Here is a 20984-nt window from a genome sequence, read left to right as displayed (position 1 = left end):
GACAGCTGTAGTAGTTTACATTCTGTTCCTATGGTATGTCTGTACTTGAGTCAATCCAGTTTAAGGTAGGCTGAGAAGTTAAAGCACAGCAGCTTCCCCCAAATAATGTGAATGTGAATATGCCTGTTTAGTGCCTGTTTAGTTTATTGCACTTTCACACTTCTTCCAAAATAAGAGAAAGCACAAAAGGAGTTGTCCATGATGCCAGAGGAGGTATCTTTAGAAAAATCACACAGAAACCCCTAAATTACACTATTGAAATGCTAAGCAGTATCACTGAAGTCAACAAAGAGATGATAGATTTAGTTCCATGTAGATCAGATGTATTATCATACAAAAGCAATCCACAGCTATTTTCCCTTCCTTCTTTTCTAGCTGAGTCAGATATTAATAACTCTGCAGAGTGTCAGTTGAAGACCAGTCTCCTAGTCCTGCCTAAGTCAGATATCTGTAGTTGATTTAATAAAACTTCCCAAAGTATTTTGAGTAACTAATTCATTTTTCTGTCCAAATGATCCTTCGTTGTAGGAGCAATTTTGCAAAATAAAAGGTTATTTGGAGGAAGAATTAGACTACAGGAAGCAAGCTCTTGACCAAGCATACATGGTATGTACAAAGGAAATTCTACAGCACATATTGGCCAGCACTGTGACAGGACACAGACTCCTGTTGGATCAGGAAGAGAGGTTTTTGCTTTTTTCTTAGTATCTTTTTTTATTTATTTGTTTTTTCCCATTCTTCTAATGCACTACGATGCAATCCACACAGCTTCAACACAACACCTAGCTTTTTCATGTCACAAAAAGGCAGATCTCCTGAAGTCCGAAAGTCTTTTGACAGTTAAAGGCAGATAGTGCTCATTAATGTTGGCTTGTCCAACTGGAGTCAGCGCAACCAACTGGAACTCAGATCTGGAATCTTGGCTGTTTTGCACATGTCATAGCAAGAAGACAAAAAGCAAGAGTTCCTGCTCTAAACACTGCTATATCAAATTCTGATACATAGGTCTGATAACTGGCTGTGCAAGTTCATCATGTTTGGTTTGTCAAGTTAATGAGAATGCTCATTGATTAGCAGGACTAAGAGCAAAGTAGTCTGACAGTGGCCTTCAATCTTTCCTCTTTTGTTTTTTAGCACAATGGCTCACAATTTTTGAATTGGTGAAATATTCGTCTTTACACTTATAGGTATGAAAATTCTATCCAACTCCTAATCATCTCTGTAACTGCTTAAAAAAAAGTCAGTGAGGGATTTCAGTGAAAATTAATATTAAAATATTTTAAAAATAAAAGTTCATACCCTTTTGTTAGAACACTGAACCATATGACTTCTGTATTTCACATTTTTCCACACTTGAGCACAGGGACCTCCTCTCATGCAGGTGCCTCAATCTGCCACCAACCCCCCAGTTCCCACTGTGTCTTAAACAATGTTTCATCTCTAATTGGCTTTTGGTATTGCATCAACCAGAGGATCCAGGAGCTTGAAGCCACCTTGTACAATGCTTTGCAGCAAGAAACGGTGATAAAGTTTGGGGAACTACTCACTGAAAAACAGCAGGAAGAGCTGAGGACAGCAGTAGAAAAGCTAAGACGTCAGATGCTGAGGAAAAGCAGAGAATATGATTGCCAGATTCTTCAGGAGAGGATGGAGCTGCTCCAGCAGGCTCATCAGGTAAGAAAAAGGAATGAGGCACATGTGTATCTACTCAGCTTTGCTGTATAAGAACATAAGCTGAGGTCAAATTTAGGCAGGCTCCAGGTCATGAGGGAGCCTGGCATCTAGTTTTTGGAGTTGTTTCATACTTTGTGTCTTTACTCTGTACACAAACACATCTGATATTAGCTTGTGGAGGATTGTTTTGGCATATTTTGAGTCTTAAAATTCCAAACCAAAGTTTTCATCCAGAATTCTGTCTGCATGAATCTAGCTTTGTAATAAAAATGGTCATCCCTATTTATTGGACTGGGCACAAGAGGAACCGTATGAATGCTTCTGGCTGGTGTTACACAGGAGAGCTATCTGTTTTTCCAGACACTTCTGCCCCCTGCAAAGTGGGCAGTTGTTATGTTTCACTGCTGAGATATAGTACTACATTTCACATTCGAAGACCAACATTTGCTGCTCTGCAAGCTGTGAGGTCCCAAAGCAAAATGGCAAACAGTCACAGCATGCCGATTAATGTGACAGCTGCACAATGAAACAAAACTTACTCAGATGTTTATGGGAAGAAGAGAGAAAGCATATGCCCAGTGGTTAGGGTTTCTGGTTCACACAAGACTTAGTTTTCACAGTCCTGCCTGATCCCAAGTTGGAGATGCGAGACTGGTCCACCCTTACTTCTTCTGACTAGGGCTTTGCAGCATGAGGATCTTCTTGATTTCGGCCATGACCACTGCCCTGATTAACGCTGCCACAGCAGTTCTGGCTTCTTTGAAAAACTCTTAGCCAGCCTCAGTTGCGGATGGGGTTGGGAGAGGCTGAGAGGCAAGGAAAGGAAGAGGTGGTGTCTGAAAGCTGCCATAAGCTAGTTGTCTCATCTCCAGACAATTAGGAAGATGGTCACAGGGGTGCCATCTGCTCTCCAGGTGCCAGGACCTCCAGGTGTCTCCTGGTTTGCCCCTTTGGATCTCTGCTGTTTGCTAGCCAGCTGTCTTATGCCCTGACTAAACAGAGAAAAGGTAGCGAGATTCAAGGCCTCATTTTTCTAACTTAATAGTTCTGTTACCTATTCTGTGGGATCTCTTTTCCCAAGGCGCCAAAAGTTTAACTCATGTTACGTAATTTTTCTAGAAGTACCTAGCTCTGCTAAAAAAATACACCCTGTCTATAAGTTACATACATCCCACTCGCCACAGAATCAATGTTTTCATAGTATTGTATATATTTATCATTTCAGATCTAATAATAACACTTTAATCCTCTTTGAACACATCAAACTGTGAGAAATCTTAATGAATCATGATATAATTCTAAAGAGTATAACCATGATCGTACACTTTCCATCTATTTAACACAAGATTAATATAAAATAGATAATATGAAACAGATCCACTATTGATACTAATTTCCAGCATTTGAGGATACAGTATATGCAGTAGCGTATTCTGAGCAGTTGTACACATGGTAAAGGTGTGGTTAGGCAGGGTTAGTGGATGGCGTCATGGTACTACACAAGATTATCCCTGCCAAAGAAATGGATTTATTCATTTCTAGGCTTTTGGCACTTGGAACATTAAGTTACTTGTTCAGCGGAGCAAATTTACTGAGAATTTAGTCTAGATGCTTTCTTTTCTGATTTCCAGAGGATCCGAGATTTAGAAGATAAAACTGACATCCAAAAGAGACAAATTAAGGATCTGGAGGAAAAGGTTGGTTCTGTTATGCTTCTGAAGCACACTGATCAACTTTCAAAAAAGTAATGACCTAGTTCTCTTGAACTACACGACCTTTTTGTGTAGCTAAATCAGCTGGACCTGTTGGTAGTGGTCTACTATGCTTTCTTTTCAATTTGTGTTTCAGTATATGCAGACTTTAATCTTAGAGTCTCCTCTGCAACATTTCATTTTAGGAAATAAATGCCAAACACTTTTAATTATGGTGAATGACACTGTACCAAATGATGAAGCCTTTACTTGGCTGTTAAATGCTGTGTTGGTAGACAGGCAATACTTCCATTAAAGGCAAGGTGAGGCTAGCAAGCAGGAAGGACTGAATGAAACTGAGTGCAGATTTGAAGATTGTCCTTATCTGGCAGGACTAGGGAACTCAGGTTCTGATGCTATCCTCTTTATTGAAGCTTGTAATTGACTATGCAATATAAATACGGTACCAGAATCTTGCCCTTAAACTGAACTGTCAAAGAACTATATATGCACATTCTTTATATATACTATATATACACACACACACTCTCTCAAAATATGCATTGCATTTTTTTGGTGAATAAGGCCAACTCTGTCACATTGAGTTTTGCTACTTGCAGATAGGTTAGATAGGATTGTTGACAAAAGATCATAGCACGGGCACAGCATACTGCTACCAATAATGTCTTTTGTAGAAATGCCAGACTGGTGTAAGATGCATCTCCAGTGGTAGCCTTCCCAATGTACTTACATTAGTAAATATCAATGTCCATGTGTAAACTATAATATGAAATAATGGCTATATTAGTACAATGACAGTAGTGCTAATGAGCCCTTTCAGTTTATATGTATGTTCCTAAAGTGAAACAAGTGGGCATAATGCAAAACTTGATACACATAATTCTTTCTGCTTTTCTGCCAATATTTTTGTGATATAAGGACTCAGTGTCTTTCTTTCTAATATATATAATTTGGAAAAATAACAGATGATAATCAGTGATGAAAATAAAAAAACAAAGCAGAACTTATGCCATGGTCAAATGGAGACCTTGAATAGGAAACTTTTTAGTGTCAATTTTCAAAAGAGCTTTCAACTCACAAAAAAATCACGTCTCTGAGATGTGAACAACAAAGACAAGACATTCATGATTAAAATGAGACATCCAAAAATTTATTATTAAACATTAATGGTTAGGGTTTGATATTATGCGTGTGTGTGTATATGTGTGTGTATATATATATATATATATATTCCCAGGCTATTTCCAGCATGGATTGCAGGCACTGTTTTTTAATGCACTTAAAAATATTACCCATGCTATTTTTGATATCCAGCTCTGTGACTTCAGTCAACCCATGGTGGCTCATAGTGAGTTATACCTCAGGCTTTCAATATGGTGCCAATTGTAATTCATTACCAAAATTAATGGGATCTGTTTTCTAAGCCTGGGAGATGGTAGGATACTTACAGAAGTAACTAGGGAAATACAGTGTTTTCTGAATGCATAGTTACTCTAATTGTCCTACCGAGTGCAACAATAATCCTGATGCTTACAATGCCATGACCTTTAGTTTTTACGCATCTTCTTTTTCTTCTGCAGTTTCTATTTCTATTCTTGTTCTTCTCTCTTGCCTTTATTCTTTGGCCTTGATGTCAATGTGCCTCTTGGAAAGGTAAGACTATTTTATTTGTTTCCTCAAAGTTAGCACGTCTTGCACAGAGCTGAGGATCACATCCTTGTGTGTTCTTGTGTATGTCTGGAGTCAGAGAATTCAGCAGGTCGTTGTCAATTTGTAATAGTTCACAATGGAGGGTCGTCACACTACTGAGTTGCCACAGGGAGTTGCAGTCAGACCAACACCATCCAACATACTTGTAAGTGAATTGCCAAAGCTTGCTGGTGATACTATGCTATTCAGAATTGTAAAAATAAAAGCTAACAAGAATTTCACAGTATCAAACAGCCAAGAGAATTGCGGGTGAAATTCAACGTTGATATTTGCAAAGTGATGCAGACCGAAAACAGTTATAAATCTCAACCATATACACACTATGATGGGCTCTGAACTGACACTCAGGAAATAGATCGGGAGGTTATAACAGGTAGGGGTCAGTGCCCAGAAGTAGGAGAGATACAAAGAAGGGCAAGGAAGAATGATCAGCTGCTGAGAGACAGGAAGAGGGAGGGAGACAGAGAGAGGGAAGGATTTTTCTGGCTCAGAAAGTGACACTGTTAAAAGGAGGTATGGGAAAGGCCTAGAAAATTTGTCATAGAATGGATGGATGGATAGATTGCTATCATTCACTGTCTCCTCCAGTACAAGCAATTATGTAATAAGTTTAAAGTAAACAAAAATGGATAGTTAATGATGTAGGATGTAAAGAAGTCTTTGCCACAGCATGCATAGCAGCTGGAAGTTCAGAGTTCAAAAAGCAATGTGAAGATGGGGAAAGAAATCAGGGAACTATAATGTGCATGGCCTTCACATCTTTCCCTCTGTGCCTAGCCACTTTCAGAACCAGGATGCTGGGCTAGGAGGATGTTTCTTCTGATCCAGGATATCAGAAGTAGAACATAGCCTAGATAATGTTATGTTAAAGACTCAAGAACATGTAATGTCAGATCAAAATCTTCTGATTTGGGGACAGACCCATACCATTAAATCTCTCACTGTATCTCTTGGTTCTGGCTTGAGCTATGTCCATGAATAAATTCTTCTGCCCTGCACTTGAGGCAAGCTGAGAATACAGTGGTGTGTGAAAGATGTTTTGCCATGCCCTTCCACCATTTGTACTAGCTCAGCCTTTGTTTCCAGGTGCAATTCAAGGTACTGATTATAACTAAGTGGCATGGGTCCAGTTTGGTGGGTTTTCCTTTTCCCTCTAAGAAAAAGCCCCCTGCTTTGTGCTTCATTTCAGCTAGATCAAGGATTTCTTTTGCGGTTTTGTGCTGATGCAGAGACGACTCTCAGAATTAGCCACATCAGCTGGAATCCACTGTCTCCTTGGCTGGCCAGACTTCAAAATGAATGTTTTCATGGGCTGAGGCAGCAATATACATGGAGGTTGGGCTGAATGGGGAATGAACCATAGGAAAGAATCAGAGGAATGTGGACAGATCAGTGACCACGGCTCTTGTAAACAACGGCCAATATCATTACAGAGTTGCTGCTATTTAAAACATACTGCCTTGATCCAGTGAACATTAAACGGATTAAGTTATGACTGCATACTTACTAATGTTCCTGCTGCAGAATTTCTGGGAACCATGACACAGCACAGCAGCTGTGAGATGTTTTGAGTGGTCATGACCGGTGAAAATTTGATTTTACAGTTTGTTGCTTATTCATAGTGGGGGGAAAAAATCAGAAAGTCTTCTGAAACAGCCAAATTATGTATAGGCTAATTTTAAGAAGCCAAAATTTTCACAGTACACAGTAGTAGCAAATAATTTTATATGACTCTGCCTTTTGCTGTACCACAGAATCATGAGTCCAGAACAAGCAGCCAACATAGAGGGAGAGTCAAAAAAAAAACCAAACAAACAAAAAAACCAAAAAACCTTGTATTTAACGTGCACCTTGAAAACTCACAGGAACTGATAGTGACATTTGCAAGAACCTGTCTGCATGAGTTTTTTCCTATTTGCCTATACTGTTGTCCTTTTTTCAGTTTCTATCACAGCTACAATAAAGTCCTTGTGAAGTGTATGAGAAAAACTGGGGCAATAAGAGGTTCAGAATTCTCTGTATATACAGTTTGCATCTATATTTTTCACCTGTATGGGTATGGAATTGGTCTTCTATTGAGTGTTTGCCTCTTCTGGTAGAGCTACAGAATTAGTAAGAAGCTTATACATCCTAGTTTTACCAATGCTGGTATCAGCTATGGTGGAAGAAAAATAAGAAACCGGGAGGTTTCTTATTTCTTTGAAAATGTTTCTCAAAAGATATCCCTTGCTCAGTTTAGGTCACCCTGATTAAAACTGCATTCATGACATTAAACTACTAAACCGTTTTTCTTAATCCCGTCTCTTTTAAGATGGAGCACTCAGTAAAGTCTTTGCAGTAGAGCATGCATCCTGAGAAATACAAATTAAAATTTTCATTAATATTAGAACTTATCAGGAAATGTTGTCTTCCTGATTCTTTTAATTGTTTTTAGTTTTGAAAAGAATTTTTTTCAGAAGTTTAAAAAAACCCTCAGTGGTAGATGCAAATGCCAAACAGATCCACAAAAATACATAAAAATAATTTTTGTTTATAGATATGACATTTTTCATTAGAAAAGAAAAAGATGATTCACATGAAAAATTTAATCTACCTGTAATTGAACTTAGAATAGGAAACCCCTAGTCCTAGGACAAAAATGTCAATGTATGCTTCCTGAGGCTGTATGCATAGTTTTGATATGCCAGCACAGAAGAGAAAGGAAGATGAACTCAGAATTACAGACATAACATGGATGAGTCACTTCGCTTTTCAGGAATTGCAGGTATATACCAGTATCTTTTGAAATAAGCATTTCCCAAAATAGAAAAAAACCCTATTAGTCTGACATCAGAATTCCAGCAGTGCTGATTAACTCTTTGTCTTGGAGCCTGTGAAAATATCTCAAGTGCCCTGTAACATTTCAGTACCTGCATGCTAAGAAAAAAGGTGTTTTAACAGCCTCACAATTAGCTCTGCAATGTATTCAAAGGCAGACTGAATTCTTTGTTGCAGAGGAGCCATTCCTTCCCTATTCTCAAAGCAGGAAGGGGAGAACCGCACATATAAAAGGAGAAGAATCACGACCATCAAAAAAATACAACAAAACCTCCACATTTGCTGGTAACACTTATGCCCTGTTGGCCTAATTTGAGGGCAGGTATTGGCTGCTTAGAAAAGCTAATGAGGTGTTTAAGGTCAGAACTCTACATTCCTCCTAAAATTCTAGCAGATCTATTGTTACTCCCTTGCAGTCATTCTTCTACCTGCATGTGGCTGCTGGGTCACATGTAGCACAACTCTCCTCTAGTTTGACGCGCTCCTCACTGGCGCATTCATTGAGTAGGACTAATAGTCAAAGGAACGTAAGCATTTTTCTGCCCCCTTTAGGACTGGCAGGACTGTCACAGCTGCAACGGAACCAGAGCAGCATCGAGGCCGATGTCATTGCTGGGGTTTTACATAGATCCCTTAGGGACCATGTCAAGACTTCACTTCCCGCCCCCCCCGCCCCGGTCCAATCTCCTTCAATAGGTTTTCTGCTTGTTTTAAACAACATCTAAGGTTTAGCAGGTGTAAATCCCTTTGGTGTAACTTCACTGAGCCCAGGAAGGCTGCTCTAACCACAGCGCCAGGATGTGAAGAGTTTTGCTCGCTGGATTCACTGTTGCTCCATAGAGGCTAGCCCCCGGGGCGCACGAGGGTCTAGTTCGAATGACTTGTGTCTCTGCTCCCCATAGAGAGGACGAGAAGCATCAGAGAGAGCTGAAATGTGGTTTACAGCCCCGGAGAGCCTGCTGGTGTGTTGTGCCACTCCTAGGACCACCCAGGAGATGAATGATTCTTTTGCCTTTCCCATCCTGCTTTTGCATATTTGGCTATGAATGTCAGGTAGGGAACAAGAAGATGGATTACTGTGAGCTGAATGGCAGAGGAAGTAGCTATGACAGTGGTGGAGATATAGTGATGTAAAGAATGGGACTTTGACTATGAAAATGGAAAAATCTTAAGGGCGAGGTGTTGGGGGGGGATATATAAACTCGATGCTTTTCCAGAGGATCTGCGTTGCTGTGAACTCCCTTGAACTGTAAAGACAGCTGCAGCAGGCCCAGCATCACAGCAAGCATGATATCTGTAGAGTGTTTTACCAAGGCAAGTCACTCTACAAGTGCAAAGCATCAAGTCTTGTAGCAATTCCTCAAAAACAAGGCAATGGTAAGCAGCTGTTAGCTCCTCATCCCCTGCCTGATCCCAGTCTTCACCCCCTCCATTTCCCTCCATGGGATCCTCACCCCTCAATACCTGAGGGGAAATCTTGAGACAAAAGCGATTTGGGAATGGTGCTGGCAAGACTGAGAGGGATTTTAGCAAGGTCATGTTTTCTGAGGCTGGAATACATGGAATCAGAGAGAATAACTAACATTGATTTGTGTTTCCCATTTACTTTAAAAACCACTTGCCCACCCAGGTGACTTTGACATTTGAAGTAACTCAGCAAGGATGAGCATGGCATGGGGAGTGTGCCATCAGCATTTTTGGCTCTTAGAACTACTGAGATATATCTCATCAGGGGGATCTTTGCAAAATTACTTTACTTCTACTGGATGCAAGTTAACTTTGTTAACCTTATCATAAGAGACTTCAAACAGATCCTTGATAAAACAACAACAAAAAAAAGCACAGCGCATCCTTGAAATGTACCTAGGGGGCCATTTGATGATGAAAGGTCTTTGGTTTTGTTCGTGCCTTGCTGCAGTTTATCCTTTACCGACCTTTTAACTGGATGAGAGCAAACCACAATGCGATCGCAGATGATACTTTCTGGTTTCTTTCTCTCTCAGAGTGAGCACAGCACTCACTGCTGTACTTTTTGGATAAGGACAAGCATGAATGAAATCATGCGCAGCAATATATAGTATCCAGACCAGAAGCTCTCTAATTCCTGTTTATGTGGGACTTTCCTACCTGCATTTTTTCTGTGCTTGTGGATATACACATTCACTTATTTGTGATCACATAAGGAAGTCTGGTCTGCATGGCTTTTGCACTCAGTGAATTTTACCACAGAGGCTTGAATGCTGAGAGAACAAAGACAAAATATGCCCTTTTCCCCCCTGGTTTCAAACCTGAGAACCGCAATTCTTGTCCATAGGCAGGGAAGGCTTCCTTGGAACAGGAGCAGTCTGTGCCTCATTGCTGCATCAGCCAAAGTTCTGGGGTTGCCCTGACACCACAAGCATATCACCTGCTGTCATGTCTCCTGTCACTGGTGAATTTTAGGCAGCTTTGGTTCAAGAGTTATTGAAACTGGTGCATAATTATTCATCTGAAGATGCCCATGGGGACTTTTATGGACCAGAGGGCTGTACTTTGTAGGGTTAAATGGACAGGCTTGGCAAAATACCCAGAATTTTCACAAATGCCTTTCTTATGGACAAACAGAAACAGTTTAACGCTGATAACTGTAAGAACAGACCTTTTCAACTTTCTGATTGATAGACTGCATCTTGTCAGCTGGGATAGGTAGGTAGGGGAACTTACCACTTATCTGATACAGATGTTCTTTTTCTTTTTATTTTTAGAGTGCCCGACTACACAGATAAGTCCCTATAAAGGCAAATGCTTCCACCCCCCCGATGAGGAGAACATTGTTTACACCTATTTTAAAAAGTATAAAAATGAACAACCTGTAGCCAAGACTGCAACCACCTTGTATTTTAAAGCCATCACTCAAGATTTGTTACTTGACAGTTCCTGTCTCAAGCTATGATATATGCTGCATCTAATGAAATTCTGTATGTTGAAATTACAAAAGGGGAAGAAAAATAAACTGTGAACCTACATCACTTAGGAAGAACTTCAAAGGAAGGAACCACTTTCAGCTGATCAAGTCAGTGTGTCTTGGGCATGGAACCAAAGTTACAACAGAAAAATCTATCCCTGCTGTGCAGGGCAATCGTTTAAATGTGACACTGTCATCCCACGAATGGATCAAAAGTTAACAGGACAGAGCAGGAGAAACACTTAGGAGCTGTGGAGAGATGCTGACAACAAAGCATTCAGTTTGAACTGTCTGGCTTTCTCACTGCAGGGACTCCTCCTCTCCCTCTTTGGTTTTAACCTCAGGAACAAATGACAGCTGCAATGTGGGGGGAAGAAAGGAAAAATGCATTCTGGTTCATTGCAGGATGGGCAGGACAGGGCACCACGTTTTGCGCTTGAGACCGTAACAAAGCACCACCCTACTCGGCAAAGGAAGGGAAGAAGAGGGCGTCTGGCGTAAGGAGGATTTCTGACAGTTGTAGCCTTATCTCTCTTCACCCTCCCTCCACGAAGAACAGCCTGTCTATTGTCAGATACTTTTCATACTCTTTAAAGACTGCCACTGAGATAATAATGACTATACTTCGTTTTACTATTTGAGTAATACACTGAAGATCACTGGATTGGACCTACAGAGTAGCTTCTGAGAAAGAAAAGAAATATGTTGGAGGACAGAGGGGAAAAAAGCCAACCTCCTTGTCCATGTGGTGTGATCCACAGAGCATCAGCTTCCAGCTATTTCGTCCCAGCTTGGAACAAATGTTTTGGTTTGGCTTGTCAAACTGACTTTGTTAGCTGGCTTCCTGATCAATGACGCATAAACCAAAAATGGGGAAAAGCTGTGTGAACACATCCTTATTAGAAGTAAGAAGTATCGCTAGTCTGTTTAGATTTTTCCACAGTTAAGAATAACTAGAAGTAGTTTGCATTTCAAAGCATTACTTACCTCCCTAATCACAAAGCCTGGAACCCAGTCCTGGTGTCTCCCTGAGGCATCACAGGTCCGTGCCCCCTGTAGTCAGTAAGAAAGGAACCCTGAGGAGCGTCACACCTGCAGCAAACATCGCGAAGGTCCTGTGCCTGCTGGGAGCAGAGCAGCCAGCTGCACCCATCTTCCCTTGTCTCACTGATGTGCTGCAGGATATGAGCTAGGCGTGACAATGCACTTCTCTGTGCCTCTGTTTTCATTTCCCTGAAAATGGAGTCGTGCCTCTTTAGACTTCAGGTTCCTGTGGCAAGGCTCCTTATTTGAGCTGTGTCTTCCATGACGGAGCCTTAATTTTAACTGGGGGAAATGGATGTCTGTATTACAAAACAGAAAACTAAGGACCAGAATACACCCTGTGCATTACTTAAACCTTCAAAACAGGGCTCGCGTGTACCAACATCTTACGCACACAGACTCTGCCCATCAGAAGCTTTAAAAGTGCTTTACAAAGAGTCTCTCCTTTGTTTGCTTGTTTATTTTTACAGATGAAGCAACTGAGGCACAAAGCAGTGAAGTAACTTGCCACAGCAACTCAGCAGGTCAAAAGCAGTTCCTCGGCCATAGCAGGGATGAAGTTCCTCTAGTATTGAGGATGCCTGCCCCTCACAGATATTTTTTGGCCAGAATAGCTTTTAATCATTCACGTCCATTCACCCAACTGGATTGCAATGCTGGGCTCCGTGTCTCCACAAAGACTCCTAACGTCTTCATTTCTTGCATGCCCTGAGGTTGCGTTAAGCCTTCAATCAAAGGTTAGAAGCTATTAGCAAGTGATTTTTTCCTTCTCCTTAAAATTAATTTAAATTACAGAATGACCACATCTTCTTGAAGCAGTCTGTTTCAGTCGAGGGGTTTACTGAATTCTGCACCAACTGTACATTTGTTGGTTCATTTTTTTTAAAAACAGGCTTGTAGGCAGATATGTTAAATGAATACAGGTACGTTGCATGCTTGTTGTTCAAATTCTTTTTCCCCTGCAGAAGAATCTGTGGATAAGGTTGGCCCAAACCTACATGTGCTTTCCAAGAGTGCTGCTAGCAGTTCAGTCCTGAAGCTCTGGAGTCAGGCCCTTTGAGAGTCTCATCCCACACCTGTGACACCTTTAGATCACTAAGCAACTTTACAACATCTTGTTAGCTACAAAAAGGGGGGGTTCCTCTCTGATTATTCCCTCCCCCCCCCCCCCCCCCCCCCCCCCCCCCCCCCCCCCCCCCCCCCCCCCCCCCCCTCTTTTTTCCCCTGTTGTAGCACCAGTTCATTTCATATCACTTGGCTGCAGTGTCCTGCAAGTAAATACAGGCTGGAAACTGTTTTCCCTAGCATTAGGGCCAGCAATTAAAACATTGAGCTCTTCTTGCAGAAGAACGAGCAGCACCTGCTTTCTGTGATGGTGCAGTAACTTCCACCTCTGCTTTGGTTAAAAAAAAACAAAAGGAGGGCTAGAAACACTTGTTTCAGGCAGTCATAGGGAAGGTTCATAGTACAGATAGAAATACCTAGTTTCAGAACATACCTGACTGATCTTGTGGCAGGCTTCATCATTTATGCCCTCCGCGCCGTGTTGTGCACATCTTATTTCATTTCTCTTTTTTTGCCTAATTTTCCCTCCCTTATCTTATGTATACATATGCATGCAGGTGCTCCATTTCCAAGGCTCAGGGTGAGGTGGGGGATGGTGGACAGTCCACAGCTTATCTTGGTCTGCAAACTTTTCAAAGATTGCTGTATTCCCTCCAGAGAGCTGAACAACAGCTGCTTAACTCTCCTTGCAGCATAACATAATCCATGCCTAAAACACACTTGCTGATATAAGTAACACAAACTTTCTGCTGTCAGCTAGATCAAAATGAGTTTTATGTTTGTGTATATATATATACATGTATCTATATATGTACATATATATACATATATGCATATATCTATGCCCTATTGTATATAGTAAATCGTTGCTATAGCTTATGAAAGTATACTTCTAATCTAGGTATGGGGAACTGAATCTAGACTTGTTTAGCTGCCACAACTGGTACACTCCTGGTGGTTTAGTTTTAAGTCTCATGGGCAACTAGTTTTTGGATCTGTTTTTCTGGGGTCTCCCCCCTTCTGTGTCCTGAAGCTGTTTATCCGGGGCTTTCTGCTGTTCCTGACATTCACTGAGGCAAAGTATTGAGAATCCTCCCTCAAATTAGTCACTGCAGCCAACCTCCCCTCCCCAAGACCAACCAGCAAAATAAAAATCAATTTATCGCAGCCTTAGAGGACAGCAAATATAGCCCTGGATTCCTCCCATCCATCCGTCCTAGGCTGTAGCAGGAGTACCAGCGCTCCAGGCTATCCATACCATCAAAGCAGTAGATGAGCCACATAACGTAGTGCAAGTCAGCTTGACCAAAATCTGACTTGCTGCTTTTGCTCCACTGACCAAGTCAGGAGATTTTGAAGACTATTCTTTGAATTTAAGCACTTCAGATGAGGGCCTAGTTAGGTGAGATGAATTTAGGCAGTTGGGGTTGCAGAAGGAAATGGGGCTTCTTGCAGGACTTTCAGCCTGGCTCACAGCTCCAGCCTCTCTTGTTGATGTGCCTAGAGGACCATGGAGACGTTTTTGTAGACGTGCTTCATTTTCCAGCTCCCTGCCCTCATCTCCGTGGGAAACATCCTCTGAACCCCCAAAGCTTTCTGTTCCATGGCATCCTGTGAGGACTGAACAGGCCAGGCTCTCCTTCTCACTAGGGCAAGGTTCAATAAACAGCCACACAGTTGCTGGTGATTCAAAGGGTTTTTTCTTTTCCCCTGCCCTCCCTCACATCAGCACCTGTGTGTTTTTATATATACTTTTTGTTCCAAATTTTTTTGGTGTCTATTCCAGAACAGAGTTGTAAATGACTTGGCAGAATGACCCTTTGATAAACACTGGACATGTATCTGTACTATATGTATTAACGTGTAGGAGAGAATCCTTATTGTATGTAAAGTTTTATGAATGGTTATTTTTTAATTTATGTATTTAATATAGGATTCAATGACCTCTGGTGTTTTAGTTTGTATAAATAAAACAGCAGCATTTTTTAAAAAAAAAGCTCGCTTTACATTCATGGAGATGTTCAGCATCTGTCTGGGATCTGTTCAGAGGAATCACGTTAAAGCTGAGCAACAGAGAGGTACGTGCCTTCCTTGCCTGCCCTCTCCCTCTGATGTGCTTGCAACCCTGGGAGAGGACGACTGGAGAGGCTGGGCCATAACACAGCACGCTCTGGAACATAAGTCTATTAAAAAGCTTTAGTGGACATCCTGAAGTAATTAGTTGATAGGGGGAAGGCAGCTTTCCCAGCATGAGCCCAAGTTTGAATTTATTGGTTTTTTGCTAGGCCTGTGCAGCAAAAACAGAAAAAAGGAAAAAAAAAAAAAGCTGCCGCCTTTTTGCTAGAGTTAGGGGAGAAGAGTGTACGGGGGGACCCTTATCAGACTCTTGCCCCGGTTTGAAGAAAAAAAAAGGCCTCAGAATCTCTCTCACTGTATTCACAGTCTCCCAGTGCTCTTCAGTGCTGATACATGCCTTTACGCATCTCTCCCTGTAAAACAAGGATCAGGATCGGGCTCAGTTAACCGTTTGCTGCAGAGAAGCTGTCCAAGCACAGCCAGAAACAACTGTTTGCAACATGGGCTTACACTTATTTAAAAAAAAATGCTGTACTCCATGAATTATTACGTAGTGCCTACATTATAAATTAGGAGGCTAAAAGCCTGCAACAGTCCCTGCTGCCCCTCGGCCCCCGCGCAGCGGTCGCGTCCAACTACAGCTTGGGCCGCCCGCTCCCACCGAGGCTGCGGCAGCTGGAAAGCCGCAGCACCAAACGCGCTTTACTGCGCGGGAAAGACGACGCCGGTTCTGGGGCGGCCGCCTCGCAGGGCTGTGCCACCGGGCCCTCCCCAGCCGCTCCATCGGCCCGGACCCGCCCGCGCTGCGGAGGGACACGGCTTAGCCGGGAGCGGCGGAGGGGGGCCGGGGCCGGGGCCGGGATCGGGCCGGGGCCGTGCCCGCAGAGCCGAGCTCCCCGCGCTCCGGCAGGCAGGGCGGCCGGCCGCCAGGGGGCGGAGCGCGGCGCCCCGCCCCTCCGCCGCGGCGGCGCCCCGCCCCTCCGCCGCGGCGGCGCCCCGCCCCTCCGCCGCGGCGGCGCCCCGCCCACCGATCACGTGCCGCGGAGGCGCCCCGCCCTCTGTCGCGGCGGAGCTCCACTCTCCGATCACGTGCCGCGGCGGCGCCCCGCCCTCTGCCGCGGCGGCGCCCCGCCCACCGCCGCGGCGGCGCTCCGCCCACCGATCACGTGCCGCGGCGGCGCTCCGCCCCCTGCTTTGACGTCGCCCCGCCCACCGATCACGTGTCGCGACGGCGCCCCGCCCTCCGCCGCGACGGCGCTCCGCCCAAACGATCATGTGCCGCGACGGCGCCCCGCCCCCTGCCGCGGCGGCGCTCCGCCCACCGATCACGTGCCGCGACGGCGCTCCGCCCCCTGCCGCTGCGGTGCTCCGCCCCCTGCCTCGACGGCGCCCCGCCCACCGATCACGTGCCGCGGCGGCGCCCCGCCTCCTGCCTCGACGTCGCCCCGCCCTCCGCCGCGACGGCGCTCCGCCCACCGATCACGTGCCGCGGCTACGCCCCGACCCCTGCCTCGACGGCGCTCCGCCCACCGATCACGTGCCGCGACGGCGCCCCGCCCACCGATCACGTGCCGCGGCGGCGCTCCGCCCTCTGCCGCGGCGGCTCTCCGCCCACTGCCTCGAGGGCGCCCCGCCCACCGATCACGTGCCGCGGCGACGCCCCGCCCTCTGCCGCGGCGGCGCCCCGCCCACCGATCACGTGCCGCGGCGTCGCCCCGCCCCCTGCCTCGACGGCGCTCCGCCCACCGATCACGTGCCGCGGCGATGCCCCGCCCTCTGCCGCGGCGGCGCTCCGCCCACCGATCACGTGCCGCGGCGTCGCCCCGCCCCTGCCTCGACGGCGCCCCGCCCACCGATCACGTGCCGCGACGGCGCCCCGCCCTCTGCCGCGGCGGCGCTCCGCCCCTGCCTCGACGGCGCCCCGCCCACCGATCACGTGCCGGGGCGGCGCTCCGCCTCCTGCCTCGACGGCGCCCCGCCCTCCGCCGCGACGCCGCTCCGCCCACCGATCACGTGCCTCTACGTCGCCCCGCCCACCGCCGCGACGGCGCCCCGCCCACCGATCACGTGCCTCGACGTCGCCCCGCCCTCCGCCGCGACGGCGCTCCGCCCACCGATCACGTGACTCGACGTCGCCCCGCCCACCGCCGCGACGGCGCTCCGCCCACCGATCACGTGCTGCGCGGCGCTCCGCCCTCTGCCGCGGCGGCGCTCCGCCCCGTGCCTCGACGGCGCCCCGCCCACCGATCACGTGCCGCGGCGGCGCTCCGCCTCCTGCCTCGACGGCGCTCCGCCCTCCGCCGCGACGGCGCTCCGCCCACCGATCACGTGCCTCTACGTCGCCCCGCTCACCGCCGCGACGGCGCCCCGCCCACCGATCACGTGCCTCGACGTCGCCCCGCCCACCGCCGCGACGGCGCTCCGCCCACCGATCACGTGCCGCGGCGATGCCCCGCCCTCTGCCGCGGCGGCGCTCCGCCCACAGCTCACGTGCCGCGGCGGCGCTCCGCCCTCTGCGGCGGTGGCGCGCCGCCCGCCGATCACGTGCCGCCCCACCGGGCTCCCCCGGGGCTCGGGCTCGTCGGCCGCGGCCCCCGCCCTCGCCGTCAGCCTTGCGGGCCCCGGGACGCCGGGGCAGTCGGTCTCCTGTGTCTCGGGGCCCGGCTGGCATGGCGCCGGGGCGCTGCGGGCCGGGTGCCGCCCGCTCGGCACTGCCCTGCGGCAGGCGCTGCCCGGCGGGGCGGGGGGGGCAGGCGCTCCGCAGAAACCTCGGCCGTTACCGACACCCGCGGGAAAAACGGTGCAGACGGGCCCAGGTAGAGCTGAGGGGCCGGTTTCCGTATAATGCAGGCACACCGCTTTAGAAAAACACTCGATAGAAGCTCCTCAAAGTAAAAACCAAACCCGAACCAGTAACAGTGGTGACAGAAAACAGAAACGTGTCTGGTTTTTTGCCAGACTTTGCCATCCTCAGTTGGTGATAATATTTTCCACTATCATTCCCAAGCACTAAATACGTATGTTTTACACTTTAGGTCATACCCTTTGAAAGTCTTCAGACTCTTTGGAAATCGGGCTCCCCCCCCCCCGTAAATCTGTGCAGTTTCTCAGCTTAAAACGAACTTTAAATGGTCATACTGATCACAGTATGACTCCTGTATATGAAAGAGAATAAAGTCGCTGTTACAGAGTCTGCTATAAGCACGGGGTGAAGCGGAGATACCCAGCCAACTAAGCAAAACTCTTGAAAGTATGAGCCAGGTCTGTCAGGAGAAAAGATAATGACTCTGAAATTCAGACTTCTGTTCTTGCTTTGTGGATTATTACTCAAAAGGTCTAGATTGGCCAGTAAAATAAAACTACTGCTCAAAATATATTCTGAGCTGTTTTCTGTTGTTACCTGCAAGGCTAATGAAAAGTGACCTTCTTTGGGAGACAGAAGAACCACAGAGTAGAAAACTAAATTTTCTTCCATTACATTTTAACCCTTGTAAGGGTTATGATTTGGTAAACAAGGTTTATGATTTTTCATGAGTACTTAACTTCCAGAGGAAATGGATGAGCTGCAGTTGCTGAACTCCTACGAGCTTCTGAAACATTACCTTACGTTTTTGCACATCAACAAAGCATCCAGGAGGAGCAAGAAATGTCTCCTCTGCCATTTCCAAGGGGTGCTGGGGCCAAGTCCTTCTGTTGTCTTCTTCAGAGCAAACATTTGCTGTTTTTAAAACCTAGTCTGCAAAATCAGACCAGACAACTGAGCAAGGAAAAAAAAATCTTTCCTACACAATTTTACTTCAGCTTTGCCAGCAGGAACATGAAGAGAAAGAGAAGCAGTCAAAGCCCAAGCTACAACAAGCACTGGGAACCCCAAGGCAGTCTAGTTTACATCGCCACACTAGGGCCCCTTCTAACACCCACCGTTCCCAGCCCCTACCAGGTCCCTACTTTTACAGCATCCCTGTTCTGAACGACTAGCTTCTTGCCTTTTCAGCGTGTGGGGAGTTCACCTCACTGCTTAAGCCTTGCCCACGTTACCAGAGATGCGCATTGTAAAGAACGCAGTGCCTTCGAGCAGGCATACCAGTGGCCACACATCAATACAGTCATTTAGCTCCTCTCTGAAATAAGCCACCCAAGGTGCGAAAGGCTAGCTTCCTCTGAAACTCCTCTTTTTGCAAGTGTTGATGGCCCACCAGCTACGTAAAGGGGCTGAACTGCTGCGGTGAAGGTATCCGGCAGCTGGTCATGGTACTGCCGTGCCAGCACACACCGGGAGCAGGAATTCACGGGAGGAAGTTTAAGGATAACTCCTGGGTGCAGCATGCTCGTGGGTTTTCACAGCCTTCTCTTGTTCAGGAGAACAGACTGGACTTGTCCCACTTCTGAGACTTTCATTTTGAAGAATCTTCATGATCGGAACTGGGGCAGCAGCGAACAGCAGTGCTTTTATTGCATTTGTTGTCAGAGAGACAAAATATTGTGCAGCCCTGCTTTGGAAGCCCATAATCCCAGAGGTGAAAGGCAGCACAGCTCTTGGAAGCTGTGTGCACTACAAAAAAGACCTTTTGGAAGGAAATTGCCAAGGAAAGTCTTAGAGGGGAAATGGAAAGCACATTTTGAAAGCGCAAAGTTGTAGCCAGGTATTTACACCTATCTCATCTTTTTACACTCAAATCCCCAACAAATCTAAGCTAAAGAATATATATTGCCACAGAATAGCCCAGTACGTGAATGTATTCTTTATTTAAAAAAACCCCAAACATTATCTTTCCCAAGATCCATTGCAGCTCATATTTTTAAAGTGTTCTTAGAAGACTGAAACACATTAAATGGGTCCAAGACACAGAAATTTGGATCTAGATTTCCATCTCTACTATTACAGAGTTCAAAAGTGTTCATCTCCAACCCCCTTGCACAATAATCTTCAAATAATAAATGAAGCAAAGAACTTGAGCAAAGCAGTCTCATTTCCTTTGGCTAGAAAAAAATGGAAAGGGCATTGAATATTAAAATGCACTAATTCAGAATTAATCAAAGGCAATAGATATGCATATAAAATAGATGCACGCTACAGGACCTGTGGAATAAGGTTAGCTTGTTTTGTCTAGTGAAACCAACATGGTGAGGGCATGGATCTGCACTGTAAACATGTCAAGGTAGATAAAAACTGACAGAGAGAGGGACTTCTTAGCTAAAGGACAAAGCTGACAGAAGAAAGAATGTGTACAAACTAACTGTGGTTTGTTAGAAATTAGAAAAAGTTTCCTGGCTGTACTGTTCTGCTGCGCACTACTCTAGCTAGTGAAGTAAGATCCTGGAGAGTCCTCGAGGGGGTACTGCGAGTCGCAGAACTGAAAGTCAGAGAAATGCTAACTGTTTGTCTACAGTTGTTGCTCTGGCAATCGCTTCTCTGGAGACTCTCCTGTGCCCAGAATGTCATTACTGAAACAAACCGTGATGCATTTGGGAAAGAATGGGCCGTATTCGATGTCGTACTGCTCACGCACAAGGGGAACACCGTTTCATCCACTACAAGGCAGTCACTCCGATGTCAGCGAGAGTAGATGGGTTCCAACTAGTTGCCTGGATATGGTCTACTCGGTCTTTGCTGTTCCTAATGCATACATGCATACGACAAAGATCCTCATCACTACCATTATCTTTATCTACAGTTTTGACAACTGTGTATAGGTTAATGATTGCACCTATATAGAAAATTAATTCATTTGTAAGCCTTTCATTTGGCCCTTGAGCTCACAGTTGAAACTCATTAGTGGAACAAGTGTGGTGTTGGAGGGCTAGAAAAGTAGCTCTGTACCCCAGAATTTCGACAGATTCCACATGAGCGTCGCACCCTGCCTGCCTGCGAAGGGCTGCTTTGCCTCACTGGACTGCTTCATTTAAAATACCAGCAGTGTGCTAGCTGGCCATGGATGCTG

The 20984-nt window shown here is 45.9% G+C and overlaps 2 protein-coding genes across 2 annotated transcripts in view; both read left to right on the top strand.

Moving 5' to 3' along the window:
- The window catches only part of JAKMIP2 (janus kinase and microtubule interacting protein 2), a 35678-nt gene extending 24884 nt beyond the window's left edge, over nt 1–10794 (top strand). The window contains exons 17-21 of the mRNA XM_050905175.1: nt 529–606; nt 1471–1674; nt 3306–3371; nt 4967–5039; nt 10658–10794. Of these exons, the coding sequence (XP_050761132.1) occupies nt 529–606; nt 1471–1674; nt 3306–3371; nt 4967–5017 (399 nt within the window). The 3' untranslated portion in view covers nt 5018–5039; nt 10658–10794. The remainder of the gene's footprint in view (nt 1–528; nt 607–1470; nt 1675–3305; nt 3372–4966; nt 5040–10657) is intronic.
- A 5521-nt stretch (nt 10795–16315) lies between these two features.
- On the top strand, nt 16316–17167 carry LOC127022179 (proline-rich protein 2-like). The gene has a single exon (XM_050905628.1). It carries the CDS (start codon nt 16316–16318, stop codon nt 17165–17167), a length of 852 nt encoding a protein of 283 aa, XP_050761585.1.
- The last annotated feature ends 3817 nt before the right edge of the window (nt 17168–20984 follow it).

The sequence above is a fragment of the Gymnogyps californianus genome, chromosome 14 (genome assembly GCF_018139145.2).
Source record: "Gymnogyps californianus isolate 813 chromosome 14, ASM1813914v2, whole genome shotgun sequence".
Lineage (NCBI taxonomy): Eukaryota > Metazoa > Chordata > Aves > Accipitriformes > Cathartidae > Gymnogyps > Gymnogyps californianus.
Note: the sequence above shows the minus strand (reverse complement) of the source record. Positions and strands in the feature narration are given on the sequence as shown.

Excerpts from the sequence above, each read along its gene's own strand:
- LOC127022179 (XM_050905628.1), top strand. The coding sequence starts at position 16,316 with ATGTGCCGCGACGGCGCCCCGCCCCCTGCCGCGGCGGCGCTCCGCCCA.